General features: G+C 49.6%; 1 protein-coding gene across 2 annotated transcripts in view; it reads left to right on the top strand.

The window, feature by feature from the left end:
* The first annotated feature begins 18,363 nt into the window (after window positions 1-18,363).
* Window positions 18,364-23,092, top strand: part of RLF (RLF zinc finger) — a 56,937-nt gene continuing 52,208 nt past the window's right edge. For both annotated transcript variants that reach the window (XM_068418003.1, XM_068418002.1), the window contains exon 1: window positions 18,364-18,523. In XM_068418003.1, the coding sequence (XP_068274104.1) occupies window positions 18,371-18,523 (153 nt within the window). In that variant the 5' untranslated portion in view covers window positions 18,364-18,370. The remainder of the gene's footprint in view (window positions 18,524-23,092) is intronic.

Here is a 23,092-nt window from a genome sequence, read left to right as displayed (position 1 = left end):
GCCCGCAGTACCTGCAGGGCTGGGAAGGAGAGGGGACATGAGGGCAAAGGCAGTGCCCAACAGGAGCCAGGAGAGGATCATGCTGAGGGGAGGGCACTCGTGGGAATGTCCTGGTGCCCTGATGGCTGCTCCTCTTCCCCTCCTCTCCCACAGGAGCACTTTCAGGTGGCAAGCAGGGAGGCAGCCACAAGACGGGAAAAGGCACAGCAGGTACAGGGGAGAAGGAGGTCCATCCTCACAGGGTTAGGGAGCGGGGGGGGTGCCACTGCTGGGTCCATGCACCCCAGCAGCCACGGGCAGCGGCATGGCTGGGGAGGACATTTGCTTTGGGATGTGGTATCTGCCCTGGAGGGATGGGGCCTCTGGAGATGCCCCAGGCTCTTGGCTGGGCTGTGCTGCACAGGGGAGCCTGATGTGGGTCTGCAGGCAGAGCAATACGGCTTTGGGGAAGGGGGTGGGATGAGTGACCCTCACTTGTGTGTCTGGGGATGCCACGCGTAACAGGAGCTCAGGCGCAGGCTGGAGGGGGGTGCAGGGTAGTCTGGAGTTGGGCCCTTGCCGGTGTCATGGGGGTCCTCCTCCACCCCCTGCCCCTCCTGGAGACATTCCTGTTCCCTATTCTCTCTTCAGGGAGAGGCAGAGGGAGATGCAGCAGAGCAGCAGCTGATCAAGGTCTGTGACCCGCACACGAAATCCCTCGGCGAGTGGCCAGAGCTGCTGGGCAGCGGTGCCAGCCCCAGGACACCCGGGTGCCTGCCGCCCTGGCTGTGGCCTGACCTCCCAGTGCCTTGGGGACTGACTGGGGACGCCCTTTCCCACCTTCGCTCCCTGCAATGTGTCCTGCTTGCTTTGCAGCAGCCGCAGTGGTCAGAGCTGGTGGCAGCTGTTAAGGAGCAGGCTGCAGTCAAGAAGGTACTGGGGACAGGAGAGACGGGGGCTCAACATGTTGTGGGGGGACACATGCCCCCTCACAGGGGGCACGGCATGGACTCTTGACCCCAGGCCCTTTGCTTGACCAGCTGCTAAACAACAAGATCCAGCATCTCCTGGAGAGAGAGAAACGCCTCCAAGAGCCAACAGCTGTGTGAGTGGTGATGGGGCCCTGACTGAAACCTGCAGCAGGGGGGTGGGGGATGCTGAGCAGCTTCAGGCAGACCTCTGCTGCTCACAGACATCTTCCTGGCTCCTGTCCATTCCTCCAGCCTGCTCTGGAGAGCCCTCTGGCTTCTCCTAAGTGGCTCAAAACACCTCTGAGCAAGTCTGGACTCCTGGAAGCAGGCCTGCACAACTCTGAGCAGCTCCCAGGCTCTCCTCTGTGCCCCCCCCAGGGCTGGTGTGGGAGGAGGGAGGATGGGGGGGGGGGGGAGCAGTCTGTGCAGTGCTGGGATGCCAGGGGTGCCTGGTGCCAGCCCCATCAGAGGCTGGGCAGCACCTTGGCTCCCTGTTGGCCACCTGGGGGGTTCACCACGCTGGCCAAGGCCTCTTCTTACAGCCCAGAACCCCATGTGTCCATAGCAGGAGGAAGACGGTGCAGGCAGAGGAGACAGGCGAGTCGCTGCTGCACGAGATGGTGACTGTGCAGCTGGTAGGACAGACAACCCTGCTATGGGCCTTGGGGAGGGAAGGGTCCGCACTGTGCCCAGGGGACATGGGGGCACTCATCTCAGTGGGGATGGGGCGGGGGGTCTGAACCCCCAAACCTCGTCCGCCTTGCACACCCCAACACACGTCCCTATGTGCCTTGGCTGTAGGAGGAACAGCTGGCGACAAGGAAGCATAGGACCGCTTCTTGGCTGAGGTGAGTTGCCCTGGGGGCTCGGGGTGCTGGGGCTCTTCCATAGGCAGTGGGATGCCCGTGACAGTGATCCAAGGGCATTAAGCACCTTTGGACTTCTCTGGGGTGAAAAGGTTCCGTATTTCTTTTCTTCCTAGCTTGGGGGGCACATAGGGAGGAGGGATTTGGGGGCCCACAGGCAAGACGCACAGCAGAGCAGTGAGAGATACCGGGGCATCTCACCCTAATCCTGAGTGGGGGGGTGTTGTGCCCAGCACGGTGCAAGGTCCCACAGTGCCACTGGAAGAGGGTGGTTGGAAAAAGCTGAGACAAATTTGCCCCTGCTCTGCCTGACCCCTCTCCTGTCCCACAGCAGATTTATTCTGTTCCTCACCTTCCTGAAGCTCATCGTCTTCATCCTGGACCTGATGAACAGAGACATCCTTAACTGGGTCCTGCCACCAAAGCTGGCGGCCACCTTTGGGAGCCACCCAGCAAGGTCCTGGTTCTTTTGAAATAAAGCTAGAAAGAGAATAAAGACATCTGTGATTGTAGCAGAATTGCGTCACCTTGTCAATGTTACATAAGAAAAGCCACCACATGAAGATGGCTTTGAAGACACGTGCAATGGAACTTGATCAACAATGACCTTTCCTCTACAAGAGGGTTTGCTGTTAGAAGAAACCAGACCAAACCAGCTGAAAGCAGCAAAGTTGCAACAAAATAGTGCTAATTCTGCTAAGAAATATGCATTAAGCCTGCTTGCACGGTGGGGTTCATGTAAGCAAATAGTCAAGAGCGAATGGTAACAAGTCATGTCATGGCCAAAGCATACAAGTTATGTAAATTGTAAAAACGAATATGTGAGTAGTCTTAAAACTGCATATAAAGAAGCAGGAGCAGAAAAGGGGGTACTTGTCATGCTCCCAGCCAAGAGGCACCTTTATTGCCAGCAATAAAAGGGTTTTTACCTAGTGTGTGCTTCTGCTGCCTTCTTTCCGGTACCTGCACACGAGCGAGAAGAAAACAAAACACGAGCAAATCCTTTTTTGCTTACATCAGTGCATTAGGCAGCTTTGGACTGCTCTGGCATGAAATGTTTCACTATTTTTATTCCTAGCTTGGGGGGACTCGTAGGGGGGTATTATGGGGCCCACTGGTGAGATGTACAGTAGAACCCTGAGCCAGGATATTTTCCCTGGCTTGCGGAGTCTCGTGTCCCACCTGCCTGAGGGAGCAATGAGAAACAGCTGGGGAGGCAGCTCGTGGAGCTCCCAGAACAGCCCCCTCCACACCACAGGCAAGATGGGATTGGGATGCATCCACCCTGCCCTGCCTCCCATCCCTCTTCTGCCCCTCAGGACACTCTGCCTGCTCTTTCTCGGCCTGCGGGCGACTGTCAGTTTCGCCCTGGCTGCTGCGGTGCTCTGCGCCTCCTGGTACGACCCAGAGCTCTTCTACCGCCTGCTGTTGCATGTGCCGTGTGAAGAGACCTACACCAATCTGGGGTATGCGCTGGGAGAGATCCTCCCCATGGGCAGTGAGGGGCTGCTGCCCTTTTGACCGCTCCCACCTGATAAGGGACATAACTCCTTTTCCTTTTTTTACTTGCTATTTGATCTGGGTGTGAGCTGTCCTGGGGGTTGAGAAATTCTTTGCCTGTGAGCTGTCCTAGGGGTTGAGGAATTCTTTAATTCTTTATCTTATCAGCCTGATGCGTAAATTAACTGCCTAAGCATATCTCAATAGAACAAGTTGCAGAACATTAAGGTTGTGCAAAACCCAGGGAGAACTGGTCCTGTGGTTTGACTGAGAGCCAAGATGTTACCACGCCTGTGCAAGAAGGAGAGGTGAGAAGTGCACGGCGAGGAAGACATACAACCTTCATCCCTGAGACCCTGGCCCACGACCACCAGGAGGAACTGCGCGTGCGCAACCAGGAGGAGTTAAAGGCGGAGACTATGGAAATGAACTCCTGGAACATATTATAATAAAGACTGCCTTCTTGGGGAAAGTCATGAATATATATAGGCGTCATTGAAATGATGAATATGTAACAGTTTGCTACATAAATACAAGCTGAATTACCGTGAAGGTGCGCACAACTTTGGTGGGACTACCCCGCCCCATGCTGCCCAGCGCTGAATAAACATATCTACTTTACAACCCTGCCGGTTGTGGAGTCTGTTTTCCGTGCGTCACTCCATAAAGCCTTTTCTATCTCCACCTCCACGTGCTTGGGCATGTTTGTCGGAGTGCAAGGAAAGGATTAGAGCAGTTTCTAATTACTTCTTCAGTTCTCTGTCCTCTGCTTCAACAGGGTTTGATTTTGAATCTCTCTGTACTCAGAAGCTCTACGGTTGGATCTCCCAGCAGGAGAAGTGGGGGAGAGCAGCCAGATAGGCCAAGACCTACTACTTGTTCTTTCTGTTAAGTCAACAAACCTGAAGAATCATAAAATTACTCCTCTGACAGCAAAAGCAGAGCGGGATGAAGGGGCTTGAGAGTTTTAGAACTGGTGTCCCATAGATCATAACTATGTAGCATGAAAAACTCTATTTTGATCACATTTCACAGTTCCTTCATAGCCAGAAGGAATTTCATGACAGGAATTTTCATACCACTAAACTGGCCAAAAGGTATACAAGCCTTTTTATCCCTTTTATCCTTTTATGTTTGTTCCATAAAACTATTTTCCACTCTCCAGCTCACGATCTCTCTAAGCAGAGAAGTCCTATCTGCCACACACTTGTCATAAACTAGGTAGGATATGACAAAGTTTCAAACACATCAGTACTTATAAAATTAGAAACTTTAAAACACAAGAAAGAAGACAAATAAGATAAAAAAGGGCGGTGGGGGAAAAATTATTTTCTACCTTGACTGTTATGTTCTTAAGCTGCCAGTATTTACCATTAACTTCTCTGTATTTCAAGGTCATGATTGCAACAGTTCTGCTACTTGTGGATAGCAGGGAGAGATTATCTGCCTTTCACCAGTTCAGGTGCTCCACCTACACTTATTCATGGATTTGTTTTTTTTTATTTTTAGACATTTAAAAGCTTAGAATCTGCCCCTCCACGGTATAATAGGCAAAAGAGCACATTTTAAGCTAAATTAAATTACGCTTCTCTTGATTTAAATCAAAAAGTTAGCTCCACTGGTACGTTCATCCACAAGAACGGTAACACCTCCAACTTCACAGACACCCAGAAGTTATTTTTGTAAACCGCAAATTCCTAAACATAGTACCACACTCTAAGAGGAAAAGAATGCACGCAATCAGTGTTTTCATTTGGGACTAGAAATGTAAATCTCTCACAGCTGACAAGCCTGAATTAAAAATCAATCCAACCTGGACCCCAAATGGGGTATGGGTTATGACATAGCTGGACTTGGCTCTCAAAAGCAATCACGCCCTAAGGAAAGTTTTAGGCTGTTATGCAGAGGTTTAACTAGAGTCTTGGCAACTTAGTTTGGGACATGAAAGGGATTTGCACTACAGTACTGATACCAGACAGTTCAGTCCAGCAATGGTTTAGCAAGAGTAGGCTCTAAAAGGCCTGCTTTGTGTTACCTTTACACAGAACAAGCTTTCCTGTCAATAATTTTCCTTTTAGCTAGAATAATAGAGAATAATAATAGGTTCTGAAGTAAACTACACGTTTTGTAGATAGAGTTTGTTTATGGGATTGATAACAAGGTTCTAGTAAACAAAGATTCATGCTGCTTATGCTTAGTCTTAGAAAACCAAAGGTCTCTGCTAATTATATAAGGCCAAAAGACAAAACAAAACTGTAAAGAACAACTTTGTGATGTCTAAATTAACTTGATTCATAAACTCTTGTGTCAGAGGAGAGATAAGTCCAAAACGATATCTTCTTCTTGAGAACACACATACTTGTAAACAAGAAGGCCTCGACTACGCTTGCGCACAAGCACGGTTAAAGGGGGATTGGGACCACCAGCAACCCCCAGAGACCACCCAAGACCCCTTCCCCAATTTAGTACACATGCGTAAAGACATTACGTAATGCATTACATAATGTGTTATGTATAAGGTTTTTTTTTGGAATGCGTGGGCTTTTCTCGGAATTATGTATATAAGGAGCCAGCTTTTGTTCCTAGGTGTGCATGCTAGGAGGAGAGATCCCCCATGCACCCAGCGCTGCAATAAACCAGTGTCGGCTTTCTAAACTGTCATTTGGTTTGGAGAGTTTTCTTGGTTACTATTTTCCGGTAACAGTACTGTGTGCAGTAAAGAAAACTGGTCTTGCAGTTGGATTCCAATGCCACATCCTCACACAAAACAAGGCTGCTACATTTGAGGAACATGGATGGAAATCTCACCCACCATCCCAAAGTTACGCTCTGGCATTTCTGCACTTTTTTGTCACTTTCCTCAGGCTTGGTAAATCTTTTGCAGACTCCGAAGCAAAGGCCCATCGCTTTTTCCTGTTTGTAACAGTGGATGCCTGGGTTTTCACAGGTTGGTTTGTTGTGGGGCACCACTTGTACCCTGGATTTGCCTTTGGAAATGCACCCTTATACTAGAAAAGAAAAGGAAAATTACCAGTCATGCCAGTCATGACATTATGCTAGCCACAGGGCAAGAGAGTGCACTGCTTGTAAGAGTATTTAATACAGTAAATATTCCTTAAATATCTTGATTTTTTTAACAGTTTCATCACGTGCTTAGAGCCTGACCACCCACACAATCTAACAAGAAGAAATATTAAGACACGTAGAGCTGCATTTAAAAAAGTGGGGTTTCTCTTTCCCCTCCTGAGGGTTTGTCACCCAGGGCAGGCTGAAGTTCTGATCCTGCAAACTGCTCCCCACTGCTTGTACGGTCACTCTGGGAAACAGAGACAGCTATTTGAATTCTTTGGCAGGTACAATCTTTGTTTATTTCTAGTTTGAATGAAATGAAAACATACATTTAGCAATAAACGCAGCATTGTGCTCCTTACCTTGCACTCATTTTTCTCTAACAATTCAGTATTTCAGAATATTTGAGTCTATTCTTTCCCAAACCAGGCACCGAAAATAAACCGCTACCAGGGATCACCTCTTTGTCAGTAACTTCTGATACCTCATCCCAGGGTTCCTTCCAAAATGTACCATGCTGCACGGCTGCATAAAATAAACTGGGACTGTTTAAAACTTTCTTTGGCCTGCAGCACACAGCACACATCTCAGTTGTTTGCTGTATTCTTGGTGTGAGGCAGCAAAACAAACAAAGCCAGGCTACACATAGCGGGGTAGGAGGAAAAGCCCTGGATCCTACACAGTTTGGGGAGTAGGGGAAAGGATGGGAACCTGTTTTATTCTCAGAATGCAACAGTGGCGTTTTCCAAATACTTGCTGACCAGACCAAAACAAGAGTTTGGAACATTAACAGCAATAAAAGGAGCAAAATTGAGCATTTTAAACGTGTTGCTATGCAAGATGGAGAACAGGCGACCCAGAGGAACATGCCGCAATTCCAGGTGTAAATGTTTGCCTAACAACTGACAGGGGTGTACAGCACTGGCTGCTGTGGGAGGCTGCCCAGTAAGGACCAGTGCCGACTGCTGGGAGGAGGAACCCCACACCTTCCTGTGCACTCGGTAGCTCTGGATGGCAGCAAACGACCAGAAGAGCTGTTTTATCCTGAAGGACGCGGCAGGGCAGCTGCAGGAAGTTTCTTCCGAGACTGCACATGTTCCCACCCACCCAGCTGCCATCAGTCCCAGTTACGGCACAGAGAAACACCGACGTTTCATGCACTCACCTGCACAGAAACACAGGCCGGGGCGGGGGAAATCCCTTGGGTATCAAATGCAGAAACAGCACTGAAAACCCTGTCCTCTGACAGAGTCACTGCCATGTTTTCCCAGATCAATACACAGCGTGCCTTGTGGCAGGATCACCAGCGCGTGTGTATCGCTTGCTGTCATTTCCATCTTTCTATCAGCTGGCACTTGCTACCCCCAGACTGCAGCGAGGATAAAAACGATTCCATTTACAAGAAGCACAGCACCGTGTGAACCCACTGTGTGAAGTCCTGCATTTATAGAAATGGCTAGAAATAACACACATCTGCAGGGACCGCTGACCCCCACACGCTGTATTTTCTGAATAGGGCATATTAAATCTGCAAACTAAGGACTGCGACACCTCTCACCTTGCCCCTTTTCTCTTTCCCTCAGTTTGGCGTGGGAGCTCATTTCCCCAGTGAAGGTACCACAAACACAGCCTCACAGAGGGAAAGTGAGGGGAGGGGATAAGGGAAGAGGTTGAAAGGGTATACACAGAGAAGCAGCTTTGCCTTCCCCTGTTAAAGCCACAGCCCACTCAGGAATCCTGTTTCCAGCCTGCAGAGTGAACAGCACAGCATCGCTGCCAATGGAGTACATAAGCTCTCCATATCAGCATCACTGCTTTCAGCAGTTGAAGGGTTCTATGGAGTCATTTGACCAGCTGACAGGCTGCCCATCAAATGAGAACCAGAACACATGTCATTTGCGAGATGAGGCAGCAATAAGCTTTTCATCGGTTTACAACCAGAGCAATTCAAGTGAGGTGCTCTATTAATGGATTTTCTCCTGTGCAAAGCCTCACTGCCGGGGCTGCCCCGGCCAGGCCCAGCCCCAGCTGACCAGGAGCCTGTCGCACCAGGCGCTTTGGAGCTCCCCCCACCATCCCCGGGGCGGCCATCAGCCAGGAGACACCCCTGTGCCCTGCCAAGGGCCTCACTCGCCTCACGGGCAGCTCCAGCCTCACCTCAGCCAGGCCGCAGCTGGCGCAGGGACTGCACCTCCCAAGAGCACCGTGGCTGTGGGGAGCCGAGTGTGGGGGGCTGACAGCTCCCAGCATGGCCTGGGAACAACATGGGGCCCTGCAGCCCCATGCCCCGGGACTACAGCTCCCAGCATGGCCTGGGGCACCTTCTTGATGTCTGACCCTGCAGGGACACCGTCCCCCGCCCCCCCAGGCCCCACGTCCCCCCCAAGCCAGCGCTGCCCCCGCACACTCAGCTGTCACATCCCATTTCATCGGTGAATTTTCCTAAGGGCCATGTGAGTGGGAGAGGGGGAGGGGGGGAAGGACAAAGAGCACTTGCACCACAACAAAAATATTTACAAAGCACCTGGCATTGTAAATGGCTGGAGAAAGTGAAGGGTAATCAGGACTCAGACAATCTGCTTTCACGTGGGCAACAGACCAGAGTCATCAGCTTCGTCATGCTTGTTTTACACAGGTGGCTCGAGGCAATGAGCCCAAGCCCCCTTCGGTGGCACTCTGCTCTCTTACGGACTGCAGGGCATTGACGAGATCGACTGTCTCAGAGGAGACCAGGAAAAGGCAAAAGCACAGCACAGAAACTGCCCTCGATGGCAAAATAGCCGCACCTGTGCACAAAGCCACACATGGTACTGAAAAGACACTCCAGTAACTGAAGTGGATCCTTCTGGTTGTTACAGATGCAGCAAAGCAGCGCATCTTCTCTGTTACAGCCTACCGTAATGGTAGGTGGCACATGGCAGCACCTTCCTCACTTGGTTGCTGCACTGGCCATAAGCAATGTCCCCCATTGCGGCGGGCGGCAAGGAAGGCACAGACTCTGAGACTGAGGATGCAAGGGCCCGAAGCCGAAAGGCCTAAGGCTTTTTTATTGTTATTCTACTACCCTATTTAACTGATTAGGCAGTTCAAGATAACATCAACATTCACACACTAAGCACTCATCACCCATTCTGGGAAGAGCCACAGTGTCCTGGGCTCAAAACATCAACAACCATTCCCTGTTTTCAGCACTGTGTTCAGAACTGACCTTCAACACATGTTTACTTCTTTCATGCCTCAAAAAGCCCTGTGAACTGGTCTCAGCTCCTTTATCTTAGAAGCAAGCAGAAACTATTCTCAGTGCAGTGTTCCCAAGCAAATCTTACGCTCCCCAAGTAAAGCACAGCTGTTTGCAGGCTGAGGGTCTTCCACAGTCTATGGGCTATCTCTCTAAGAAGTCCATTGAATTTAGTCCAAATTTAGTGGGTTCCATTGCTCATAACAGTCTCCCAGGGCAGGAAAAAAAATGATGTGGGATTCACACACTCAGCACATCGGGACCAGGTCTCAATTCATAGTGAACGTGATGTTAATGTTATTGAATACACCTGTGGGCCAGCCTGGGGGCAGCTGCCCTGGATTTAACTGCCAATGGCCTTGATCACCACACCACAGCTGGCCACACACTGAAACTAACTGTAACAGAAAATTCATTCTAGAAATTTTATCCCTGCAAAACAAGGACACGCCTATTCCAAGAAACCTCACGCATATGCTAGTATATTCTGTAGCTGTCTTTGCACATGTGTACTAAATTGGAGAAGGGGTCTTGGGTGGTCTCTGGTGGTCGTAACCCCCCATAGTTTTGCTGTCCACTCTATGACCCCGCTTCTGCGCAAGCGGGGTTGGGGCCTTTCTCTTGACGCACGCAGGTGGCTCCAAGGAAAAGATCCTGTTCTGCTTCCTACAGGTTTTACCTCTTCTCCTGGTGCCAGAGCTGTGAATCAAGTCCTTGAAGACACTACAGAGATGCTGTTTGCAGCCTTGTCTGTCTCTGGCCCTTCTTTGGAATTCATGAGGAATTGAACAGAGACCTTGGATTCTCTAAGAATATGCACAAGCAAGAGCCTTTCTGCAGACCATTCCCACCACTACCTCAGTGATAACTAGTACTTTAAGCGTTACCACTCCTAGAAGCAGAGACTGTCTGCAAAACATGCAGTTAGCTTCAGAAAGGGCAGTTACTTCAGCTTAAAGGAAAATCACTGAAAGGACTATTGGTTCTCTTTAAAGGTTACACACAGGAGGCCTTTCAGGGCACCTGCTCTGAGGCCCACTTTTACTAAACCGTCCAGTATCGCTTCTTTCTCTCCTTCATCGGCTTTCAAGCTGGAAGGAAGGACCAGAGAAGAGCGGGCCCTTGCTGAGACGGCGCTCTGACACGGGCACTAGACATCTGCCTGGTGTTCTGGTGATCTGGCTTTGCGAGCAAGAGGAACCTGAAGCCCAGGGGAATGTCACTGCAAGCAGCACCTTCTCCTGCTCTTATTGGAGAGTCTGCCGGGTTCCTGGGCCGTGTTGGTGCAGTAAGAAAATGGACTCTGAAGATAATACCAATGCCGGGGAAATGGGAAAGTTGCAAATTAATTTATTCTTGTCCTGATTTAAAGCAAGCGTCAAGTGTGCAGTGGTGGGGGGTTTTGTGTGTTTATGGCCTCAGCGGCCTCCAGGACTAATTACATGGGGCTGGTGCTTACAATGGGGTGTTATTTTCACCTTCCTTTCTCTAATACTTGGCGCCAGCTTTGGTTTACTCTCTGCTTTAACAGGTTTTTTGACACAAGCGATTTTCATACCGTAGTTTAAAAGAGAAGAAGCAGGTTCCTGAAAAATAGTTGGAAAGTCTATTGTTTCAAGGAACAAACTAAAGACCGTGAGGTAAAAGGCTGAAGATTATTTATTTCTTCCCTCTTTGAGAACCAGATTAAGAAGCTGTCGTGGTTTAACCCCAGCTGCAACTAAGCCCCACGCAGCTGCTCACTCACTCCCCCCACAGTGGGGTGGGGGATTTGAGGGCTACCTAGGAAGACAGTGACGCTAAGACAAATGTCCCCCTTCTCTCCACCTTATAGAAGGTGCTGTTAAACACACTTCATCTGTGCTGTTTTGGTTGCGCTTGTGTTTCTGTGTTTCCAGTGAAAGATAAAGACGTATTGAACAAAAAGCATCCTAGATATTGCTTGGCAGCTGTGATCTTGACACGAGAGAAACCTCCAAAGAGAGCAGGAAAAACTCCAGCTTTTTCGCTGCATACCTGAGTCTTTAATGACAGGATGCAAAACATCAGCGGTTCAACCATTGAGGTTTGATGTAGCGTAGTCACATAAATCAGACTGTATGCCTTCGCGTGCTTTGAGCCCCGTGTGCAGTGCTGGGCTCCCCAGGGGAAGAGAGAGAGGGACTGACTGCAGAGAGTCCAGGAAAGGGCCATCAGGATGGGGAAGGGACTGGAGCATCTCTCCAATGAGGAGCAGCTGAGAGAGATGGGACTGTTCAGCCTGGAGAAGAGAAGGCTCGGGGGATCTTCTCCATACATATAAATATCTGAAGGGAGGGAACAAAGAAGATGGAGCCTGGCTCTTTCCAGTGGTGCCCAGGGTCCAGCTGGCTCCGGGTGGCCCTCCTTCACCAGGGGGTTGCACCAGATGACCTCCGCAGGGCCCTGCCAACCCTAACCGCTCTGTGAGCGTGTCGTGCTGGCACAACAGCCAACAACAACAGGGACCGCCTGAAAGGGACCTGAGCAAACGCGGAGGTGTGAAGCACGCTGCCAGGTGGGCTTTGCACAACAGGCTCTGCCTCCGAGGCTGGGGGAGCTCCTGGCTGCGTCCCCAGCTGCGCCCCCGACAACCCTGTGATGTCACAGTCACCCCGCGACACCGCTTGCCGTGGGCAGCCATACATGCCAGCGTGGCGTACTGCCGGTGGCACATGAGACGTTGACTCCTGTGGGCAGCACCCGAGCCCTCGAGTCCTGCCAATGGCACGCCAGACACTGTGACCGGCCAGCAGCCGAGGAGCCACCGAGTCCTGCCAGCGGAGCCCGAGCCCTCGAGTCCCACCAGTGGCACCCATCAAGTCCCGCCAGCAGCTGACAGGACACCAAGTCCCAGCAGCACCAATGGAGGCACCGAGGCATGACGCGGCGGCGCCGGGACCCGCCAGGAATGCCCAGCCAAGGGACACCTGCCCCATCTGCTCGGGACCCCTCCGACACCCCGCTGCTGTCACCTCGTGCTGGCACACCTTCTGCCGTGCCTGCATCCAGCGCTGGGCTGACGCTGCCGTCGCTGCCACCTGCCCGCTCTGCTGGGGTCCCATCACGGCCATCCACCACCTGCAGCTGGAGGATGACCGTGCTGGGGTGGCCCGCCATTGCCGCGGCCGTTACCACCCCTACTCGGGGCCGAGGCGGCAGGGGCAGCAGCAGCAGCGGTGGCCCAGAGGTCCCCGGCAATGGAGAGTCTCCGCTGAGCTTTGGGAGCGCAGCCCCCCGGTGCCCCGCCAGCGTGTCCAGAGCCTGTCCGCGCAGTGGGGCAGCGACGGGCGCAGCCGGCTCCGCTACCTGCCGCAGATCAGCCCAGACCCATCATGGCTGCAGAGGGTCCGGCAGGAAGAGCCGGGCTCAGGGGACCACGCGGGATGCCTCCCCCAACATTGCGTCTGTATTTTATACTTTGGCTTTTCCTGCCTGTGAGAGATGAGCTAGGTGACTTTCCACCAGTGGACCATTGGTGTTACTGGGTAGCTACCGGAATGTCCAGCCTTGACAGTAGCTCCCTGCATTGCATACAAATTCCTGACTCTTCAGCTGTACTCCTCTGGCAATGCACATTCCTGGTTTTGAAAGACTTCCTGAATGGTTGTGGTACTCTGTGCATAAGTGAATGTGTGCATATCTGGTTTTCACCTCACTTGACCACACGTTTCTTCTCTGAAATCTTTTTGAAGCTAAATATCCATGACTGATGAGAGAAGCAGAGAACTGAAATTCTAGTTGTGGCATAACAGCCTGAAGTTAAAGTGAACATAATCCTAAAAAGTCTGTAAATTCATACAGGTTTTTCTTGCCACCACCTAGTGCCAGTGAAACATATATGCCTAGCTAGGACAAAGACTGCTTTCAGCAGAGCAGGAGTAGGGAGGGAGGTTGGTTGGGCCTCTTGGTTAGACTCACAGATGGGTCTCTCCTTTGGATGGGTGAGCAGTGGTTGATGTCACTCACAGCACTGGCCCTTTTCCCCGCTCCCTCTTCAATGTACACTCACCCCAGACCTGTTAAAGCTTCTATGGCAGATGCGTAGAAAAGGTGGCCAACGAAGCAGCATTTTACTTTTATGTAATTTTCTTTCAGTGAATGTTTAAAATTTACAGCTAATTCCATTATCTCTCATTAAAACAACCAACGAAACCTTTTATACCTTTTTATGTATATATATGTATGTAGCTATATTATAAAAAGTGTGCATAAACAAAAAGGTTGGACTTCGGCTGGTGACCAGTGGCAAGGAGTTGTCAAATCCCAGGTCCCCCCTGTGGGACCGAACATGGGCTAAGGACAATGTCCTGGCCCTAAGGGCCTTTGATTTTTCTCCAGGGTAAAGGGAAAGGTTTATCTTCCAACTACTTCAGTGGCTCTCATACACATATATAAGTATAAACACATATTTTATCTATCCGTATATATGTACGCATTTAAACACGTATAACTAACATATATGTATGAAGGTGTATAAGCACATATGAAATGCATTTATCTCTGTTATGTATACGGGTATACGTATGAAGACTGCCACCCTCCACCACCCCCCGTGCAATGCCTGCTCTTCGCCTCCAGGTGTACCCAGAGCCCCAGTTTTTTCCCTCTGCATGTCTTCAGCGCTCAGTCCTGCTGCTGGGGGATGACATGCAGAGGCTTCCCTCTGCCCCAGCCTCACTGCAACAGGAGAGCAGAATCAAGACTCAGGGAGAGGGGAGAAACTAGTGATGAGGGATGGAAAAGAGGCCTTTCTACAAGGATCTGTCCTCCTCCCTCCTTTCCTAATAGCTGCTGGGAGACAGATAAGGCTCAAAGTCGTCCTTGCTGGCTCTCAGGTTGGCTCTTCGCTGCAGCCGCTCCATGTAATGGATGTCCTGCAGGATCACACAGCTGGTCGCTCTCCCTCAGTGCCCGTGGGTGATGGGCAGGGGAGCTGCTGGCATGTGGAAAGTCTGGCAGCAGGCTATGGCGGCCTACAGTTAACAGAGTCAGATGTGCACATCTGGGGTCCTACAGGCCACAACAAGCCAGCCAGATCTACCAACTGATCTGATGACCTGGTCACTCTTTGTTGACTTTGTGGATCTGCCATGAGGAGTCCGTTCTGGCCTCCCTGACACTGGCAGATGTCCCTTGCCCCTTCCAGCTGAGAGGAAGGGCAGCAGGACATGAGCAAGCTCAGAGGGGAGGAGGACAACCTCTCTGGCCATGCATTCACCTTCTTGTGCTCCCGGCCCAGGACTCTGTACCAAACTAAAAAATGCCAGTAGAATGACAGAATAATTCCAGTCGGAAGGGACCCCAGGATGTTTCTAGTCCAACTTCCTACTCGAACCAGGGTCAGCTATAAGGTCAGGTGAGGCTGCTCAGAGCTTTACCCAGTCTTGTCTTGGACACCTCTAAGAGCAAAGACTGCACAAGTTTACTCCACTACTTGGCTGTCCTCACAGTTAAAAAGTTTTTCCTTATATCCATGGCCCCATATAATGTCTTGTGCAAGCAGGGGACTTTCCCAGATATTGGAAAGGGGCAAGGGTCCATTCTGAAGGGGGAACAATACCCCCACTCCCCCCCCACCCCCCCACAGTAGATTTCTCATACTTAAACACTGTTGTTCACCCTACCATGCAATCCAGGCTGGTATCTAGGAGATCCTCTCCCAACAGGAAAACTACAGAACCATATAACTTGTAGAAGAATAATGGGGATGTGCAAGAGCTTATGGGCAGCTCCAGGCTCTTATTTCACATCTCTGCTCTCCTTCCCAGGATGCATCTGAAGGCCCCCTTTGGCTTTAAATCTGCAGGAGGATAGTTTTGCTATTCCTAACCCATCTCTTAGTTTCCACCCACCTCTCCAAACATTAAGCACTCCACTTGCTTCGTACCACAAAGCTATGAGCTGAAATCATACAACTTGGTTCCATTTCACCCCAGGTCTTCCTGACTTCTCCACTCCTCTCCCTTACTCATTTGCCTTGCAGAGACTGAAGTGGAAAAAAGCAGGTAATTCTTACCAGGTGGACAGAGACATGTTTCCCTCCCACTGTTTGTGCCCAATTAGGCAGACTACGAAAAGGAAAAAGAGAGATTCCCGTCTCACTGGAGGGTAGAAACACCAACCATATGCTCATAAACAAGCCAGGGGCCTTCCTGACCTAAATTCTCAAATCAAAAAAGGAAAAAGCACATCTTTGAGCTACCCAGACTGAAACCAAAGGAAAATGATTTGGTTTTTGGTTGTGGTGGGTTTTTTTTTCTGCAGAAAGAGCTTTACCTCCCCTCCTTCCTAAGCAAGACAGAGGAAGGAAGCCAAAATGCCTGTCAGCAGATTTCTGGCCTGGGAGCTCCAGGCAACTGTGTACCATTTCAGCATCTACTTCTGGGTGGACTTCACGGATTCCTTTCACAGCCAGATGTGGTACAAACAAGCCTTACTGGCACTGACTGCTTCCCGCGAGGTTTCACAACCTGTACTGCTGGGCATGCCCTCCTGTTTTTTTACCGTGCCAGGTCAGCTTGTCAACCAGAGGGCTCCATGGCAATGCACTGCAGAGCTGCAGAGCTTCCTGACCCACGGGCATGCCACCTTATTTCATGGGACATGCTGCAAGTGGCAAGTTCTTGGTAAAAGCTATTCACTGTTCTCCCGGTTCCCATATTTGGCTAGGCATTGGACCCTCCAGGGCTTTCCTCAATTCATGAATGTTCTGCTTTCAACAACGTGCTTTTAAACAAGAGACTAAAATAAAATGGATCTAAGGTAAAAAGTTGCCTCTCTCTGGTGCCCATCGTTCTCTTTCAGGTGATCTTGCTCTGCAAGTACCATTATAACACAGGGGTGCTATTGGTGATAGTTCTGGGACCAGCAGTGGGCTGAAAAGTCCCAGCCCCTCTAGGTGATGTAGAATCATAGAATGGTTTGGGTTGGAAGGGACCTTAAAGATCATCTAGTTCCAACCCCCTGCCATGGGCAGGTGTTACAAATATTTGAAATTAAAAGAAATTCAATTTAATCACAAAATAAGTTTGTGTTCGGTATTAGAGTTTGTAAAGCTAGCTATAGGATTGTTAAGTTTGAAACAGGTAACCATAGGCACCGTTGGGTTTGAAGTAGGTAACCATAGAAACCCCACTAGATAAGTTGCTGGACTTCTTGTTAGAGACCGTCATGGACACTAGTTGAATACAATGGAGTTACTGGATGGACAAGTTGCAACACGTTAAAGACCAACTAGAACTGATCTTGAGACTTGATTAAGAGCCAAGGGACTACTATGCCTGCGCAAGAAGGAAAAGGTGAAAAGTGCACAGTGAGGAAGACATACGGCCTTCATCTCAGAGACCCTGGCCTACGACCACCAGGAGAAACTGCGCGTGCGTAACCAGGAGGAATTAAAGGCGGAGACTATGGAAATGATTTCTCGGAACTCATTATAATAAAGACCGCCTTTTCGGGGAAAAGATATGAATATGTATAGGCGTCCTTGGATACGTGATGAATATGTAATATTTTTCTGTATAAATATGAGGTGAATCATCGAGGGGGGGCGCGCACGACTTTGGAGGGGCTACCCCCCGTGCTGCCCAGCGCTGCAATAAAGATGTGCCTGCTTCTTAATGCTACATTGGTGTTATGAGGTTTTATTCCCAATTTCGGTGACACAGGGACACCTTCCACTAGAGCAGGTTGCTCCAAGCCCCATCCAACCTGGCCTTGAACACTGCCAGGGAGGGGGCAGCCACAGCTTCTCTGGGCAACCTGGGCCAGTGTCTCACCACCCTCACAGCAAAGAATTTCTTCCCCATATCTAATCCAAATCTCCCCTCTTTCAGTTTAAAACGGCTTCCCCTCATCCTATCACTCCATGCCCTTGTAAAAAGCCCCTCTCCCGCTTTCCTGTAGTCCCTTCAGGTACTGGAAGGTGCTAGAAGGTCTCCCTGGAGCCTTCTCTTCTCCAGGCTGAACAGCCCCAGCTCTCTCAGCCTGTCTCCAGAGCAGAGGTTCTCCAGCCCTCTGAGCATCTCCGTGGCCTCCTCTGGACTCGCTCCAACAGCTCCGTGTCCTTCTGTTGGGGGCCCCAGAGCTGGACGCAGCACTGCAGGGGGGGTCTCACGAGAGCGGAGCAGAGGGGCAGAATCCCCTCCCTCGCCCTGCTGGCCACGCTGCTGGGGATGCAGCCTAGAATGGGGTTGGTTCTCTGACATTCCCCAAAGCGCCGGCGGACACCGGTGCCCATGTCCACCGCGGGGGTGCTGCGTTTGCGCGTAGCAACGGGCCGAGGAGAAGCGCCCGGGGCGACGCCCCGCGAACCCCGCTCCGCTGAGGGCGCGGAGAGCCGGGCTCGAGCGGCAGTCGGACCCGCCCGGGGCCGGGGCCGCTGTCAGTGTCGGGGCCGGGGCCGGGCCGACTCCGAGCGAGCGGCCCCCACAGCGCGCCGGCCCCGCCCCTGTTGCGGGAGGGCTGAGGCGGGCGGAGCGCGCGGCAGCACACGGCCGACCCCGTCCCCTTCCCCCCCCCCCCCCCGAGGAGCCCCGCGCCCTCCCGTCGCGTCGCGTGACGTCACTCGTACAGACGCCCCCGCCCCCTAACGCGGATGGCGGGTCGCGCGGGCGGTGACACCCGCTCCGTGTCACGTGTGCGCCACGTGACGCCGTCCCAGGGCGATGAGGTCAGCGGGTGCGGGTCACGTGATCCCTGCCTACGCGCAGTGGGGCCGGGTGCAGATGGCGGACGCTGAGGCCGAGGCGGTTCCGCGGCCCGAGATGCAGCGGCTGGTGGCGGCGCTCCGAGCCCGCCTCTGGCAGCTGCAGACGGAGCTGCGCGAGCAGGAGGTGTCGGAGGCTTCGTCCCGGACCTACTGCCGGGGCTTCTGCCAGGTAGGGGCCGGGCAGGGCTGGGCCGCGGCGCGGGCCGTAGGCCGGGTGCTGGGCGGCGGGGCCGGGGCGGGCCCGGCGGGCCTCACCCGCTGCGGTGCTCGTCCAGCGCTGCCGACAGCAAGGGGCTGCCGTTCTGGGGGCTCCGCTCGCTTCCCCGGAGCAGCCGCGGCGCGGGGCTTGCGGCGGCGTGCGCTGGTGCCGGGCGGGGACGCGCGCGGCCTGCCCGAGGGGCGGCCCCCGTGGGCGCTGCGCTGCCGACTTGGCGCCGGGCCCGTTGCACCGGGAGAGCCGCTCGCCTGTGGGCCCTGGCAGCGCCTCGGGCCTGCACAGCTGGCAGCCCATGGGAGGCTCTCGGGGGCGGGCAGGCCGCACCGCGTTTTGTCAGTGCAGTCTTGGCTCGGTTCCTAGAGCCCCGCTTTTCCCTTCTTTACCTGCCTCGGGACCCCCCTGACTGAGACCTGCCGTGGGATAAGCGATGCTTGCTGGTTTGTGAAGGCCTGCAGTTTGCTTAACTCACTGGATGAGCTTGTGTGGCCCGGTGATCTTGTCTGAATACTTACTTAATGCAGCTTGGGCTAAGGATCAGCAATTTCTGAATCGAGCCACTAACTTCAAGAAGAAGAGCTGAACTTCATTAAAGTCACAGTGATGGAGATAATTTATTCTTAAATAAACTCTTTCAATGGTTAATTAGTTTTGGCTTCCCCCACAGCATCATTTGCTGTGAGCTCTAAGGTTGAGTAATTTTTGTTAGGTTGCTGGGTTGGAGAGCTGTCCCTGTGGAATGTGAAGAGATTGTAGTTTCTAAAATAAAAAATAAAAATTAAAAAATTTGTTTTACAAGCTACTGTAACCACACCTCAACTGATACAGCCACTGTATTTGAATAGGGAATGGCAAAATCAGATGCCAGATGAGACAAAAAAATCCTACTGGTGCATTATGGATAAGTGATATTACCCTTCACAGTCTTCCATTTTACATCCACGGGTTGTGTACTTTGCCATACCGTTCTGGGAGGATGTTTAGCTCATCACTTACCAAGACAACAGAAGGAGTTTGTTAGGTTTCAAAACTCTTGCTTCTCAAACTGCATGATGCTGCTGGTGCAGCGTTCTGCTACGTGTGTCCCAAGTTAAGTGTACTGTTAAGATCTATGACCTTGCATTTACACGGAACCCAGTATAATGGTATGACTTTCTCCATGTTTCAGGTTTTGCTAAAATTGTTTCCAGTGCTGTTCATTGTATCAGAACATTGAAACAAATATTCAGCTACCACTTAGTAGAGGTTGTCACGATGACCAGTATTGGGAGAGGTCCAGTCGCTGAGATTGGTTTGATACAGATAAAGCTTTAGAGATAATTGATCAATGGAGTTTGATGGAAGACAGTAAAGATCTGTCTTGGGTTGCCAATATCAGTTTGGGATATTACTGATTGTTATGACTGTACACCAATACAGTGGAAAGCATGAAATTGCTAGTCTGTCATGCAGCAACTTCAATGGAGTATGAATTTGTGACGTCGTTGTGCAGTCAAACCACTGTGGTTATGTTGTAATTTTACATCTTGGTTTCTCCTTCTGCCTGGGGATGTTTGTGAATGTTGCAAAGAGTTCGAGTGATAAAACTTAAAAATAACTTAAGGTCTGACCCTAAGTGAAATTTAAGGAGCTAAACTTAATTTTATATTAATGACTTGGAGGGTACCGCTGGTATCTTGTCATAAACTTATTAAGCTACAGCAGAACATGCCTAAAGAGAAGCTAAATTTAACTGGGCTTAAATGTGATCTTGGGAAGTAGCTGCGATGAGGGTAGCTGAAATGTTTTAGGGCAGCGATGGATTTGCCATCCTGTGCATACGTATGTGGCGTGGTCCTGAAAGGTGCTGTGGAAGTTACTGAGGCTCTTGGGACATAACAAACTGTGAACCAAATCAGTACCTTTCTTATGCTTTTAGCTCTCTGGATGCTGTGTTTTACTACTTGTAAACTTGTGCTGCCATGTGCAGCTTTCCAGTAGCTCTTCCTGGGAGTGATACTGGATGTCACGATTTCCTTGAAGATCCCTATTTTTGAGCAGGAGAGTAAGATTGGTGTCCAGGATAACACAAAAAAGATACTTATGAAGCCTAAATAGTGGGTTGACTCCACAACTTTATATTGTACAAGCGTGAATGCTTTGCATATTCACCTTAGGAAAAAAATGTCTGTTGGGAAGCTCAAGATGTACCCAAACAGCGAACTAGAATGAACAGTGTGTGTGTGTGTGTGTGTTTGAGGTTGCGCTATTGTAAACATGAAGAACAGTAATCAGTAAAGCAGAGGTTGTAGGACATCAAAGCATCCCATCTGCCAACACCTAAAAGGTGACACAGTTGAGGACTGTCAATTGCAATCAGGTATGTTTAAGAAGAGGTGGAAGTTTTTTTTCTTGACAGAGACTTAAAGCTGTAGTAACAGGTCAAGCAACTTGGACATGTTTAAGTTAATTCTGAGAAAAAAAAAAAAAAAATGGTGCTTCAGCAGAAATGCAGCTAAGCAGGTATTCCAGCATTGCAGGACATGAGAACCCATGCGGTGTTGAGGACCTAGGCTGGTCTGTAGATTACACGGTAGGTGGTTGTGTGTGGCCTCTGCTCTTCTCACCCCACTCACCAATTAGGTGTGTTATTGTAGTCAAAGGAAGGAGGATAGGATAAAGTGTAAGTGGATGTCTGTTAACCAGACTTAAAATGTTTGAATACTCTTGTCAGGTAATTAGACTCTAAGGTAGTAATTGCTTATAAAATTGTTACTTGACTGTTTGTTAAGCATGTAGATAACATATTTCTGACAAAAAATTATCTAATTTTATCTTGTATATAGACTGCCAGGAAAAGTCTATAGTGGACTACTAAAACTTCTACTAGTGTTCCCTGTGAAATAGCAGAAGGGCTTTTAAGAGCCTCTGTAATAGTTATTGTGTTTTGCGTATTAGTATGCTAATAGCATAATAATATTCAAAACTACATGTCTTTCAAGTTCAAGCTATTAATAAGTTTCTTGCCTTGAATCTGTCTTATACGTTGAAGGCATCATTACTCATCTGTTTGGGGAGAAGTTTCTGATAAAAGGCTACTCAACAAATTGCTAGTAGTAGCTGTAAGACTTTGATCTCAACGCTAGGATTGCATTCAAGCAAGGCTGCAGTGTTTTCTAGTAAGTTTATTTAATCTTAGGAAATATTCTACCATGTTTTGTGGTTTACACAGGCCAGATAGTTTATGATCTAAATGTCTGTCAAAGTAAGTGAGTACTAAATTTGGCTTTTTAAATATATTCATTTTAATGGATATATTTTCAGAAAAGCACAGAGATTTGTATGTTTGATCTTCTATTTCTGTAGTCACTATAATGATAGTGTTACTGCTGGGTTTACTAAACAGATGACTTTATGATAGTAATCAATTGAGTGTCTCTAGGGATTACAGCTTGACAGCCTTTGAATGTAATGCCATATATAATTTGAGTTACGTTATAAAATCCTTCACTAATCTGTTAGAGAAGCACTTAGGCTGGCTAGTTACTAGTCATTCATTGCTTCTGCTAATGATCGTTGTGCTGTGTTTAAGGATGATTTCTGTAAATTTCCAATCTTCCCTTCCTCCACTCTCCTTAGGTCTTTATGACTTAATATTTTGTGGTTTTTTGGAGAGTTTGTAACTTTCCTTTGCCTAGGAGTTAAATTACTGATACTGAGTTCTAGGAAAATAATCTACAAAACAGCCTTGATTTTTACTGATTCTTAGATGGTATTTTTAATAGGGTATTTTTGTTTTTTCTTAAATATCAAACGTGGTTATGCCAGTTTAGTGGATGTCTGCTTTTTTTTTTTTTACCCTAGGACTAGTATTGTATGGTTAGATCACTGACATAACAGCAGATAGTCTACAAAACAGTATGTAGCTGGCCACTTATTGCTGTGTTGGAAGTTAGGCTTAGTCTTAGAAGTTTCTGGCCATTATAATGACTGCACTTGGTTTTAATAAGCTCATTGGTACAGTCTGTTCAGTAGTGTCCTCCTTCCAGTCATAATCTGATGTGATCATGTGTTTGTTTAAGTTAAATAAAAATGTGTTAAAATAAACTGATTGTGCAGAGTCCCAATTTGAAGTAATTTGAAGGCTGATAAGACCTGACCATCCTCTTAGGACAATTTGGCTTGTATTAAATTATAGGGTGGGGCACTGAACTTTTTTTCCCCACACAGTCTTGGCCCTAAGGGTTCCACAAAGCACAGTCTTTTTAATTGTTTTTTATTTTCTTCGCAGCTGGCCTTAAGGTTGGTACCTTTTTTGGTCTAGAGAGGGTGCAACGTGAGAGAGGGATTGTAACTGGTAAGAACACAAGTATAACTGGTCTGGAGTTGTAGGAACGAGCGCGTACAGAGAAGGGATGGTACTTATGAAGCAAGCTGACAGTAGAGCTAAGGTGTCCTCCATATTACTTTGTAACCTGTAGGAAAATAACATGATAGTGTAGTGAAGTTTTAAAAAGGTTGCGAGATACTACTGTCGTCCCTGTG

The sequence above is a fragment of the Nyctibius grandis genome, chromosome 24 (assembly GCF_013368605.1).
Source record: "Nyctibius grandis isolate bNycGra1 chromosome 24, bNycGra1.pri, whole genome shotgun sequence".
In the NCBI taxonomy this organism is placed as follows: domain Eukaryota; kingdom Metazoa; phylum Chordata; class Aves; order Nyctibiiformes; family Nyctibiidae; genus Nyctibius; species Nyctibius grandis.
Note: the sequence above shows the minus strand (reverse complement) of the source record. Positions and strands in the feature narration are given on the sequence as shown.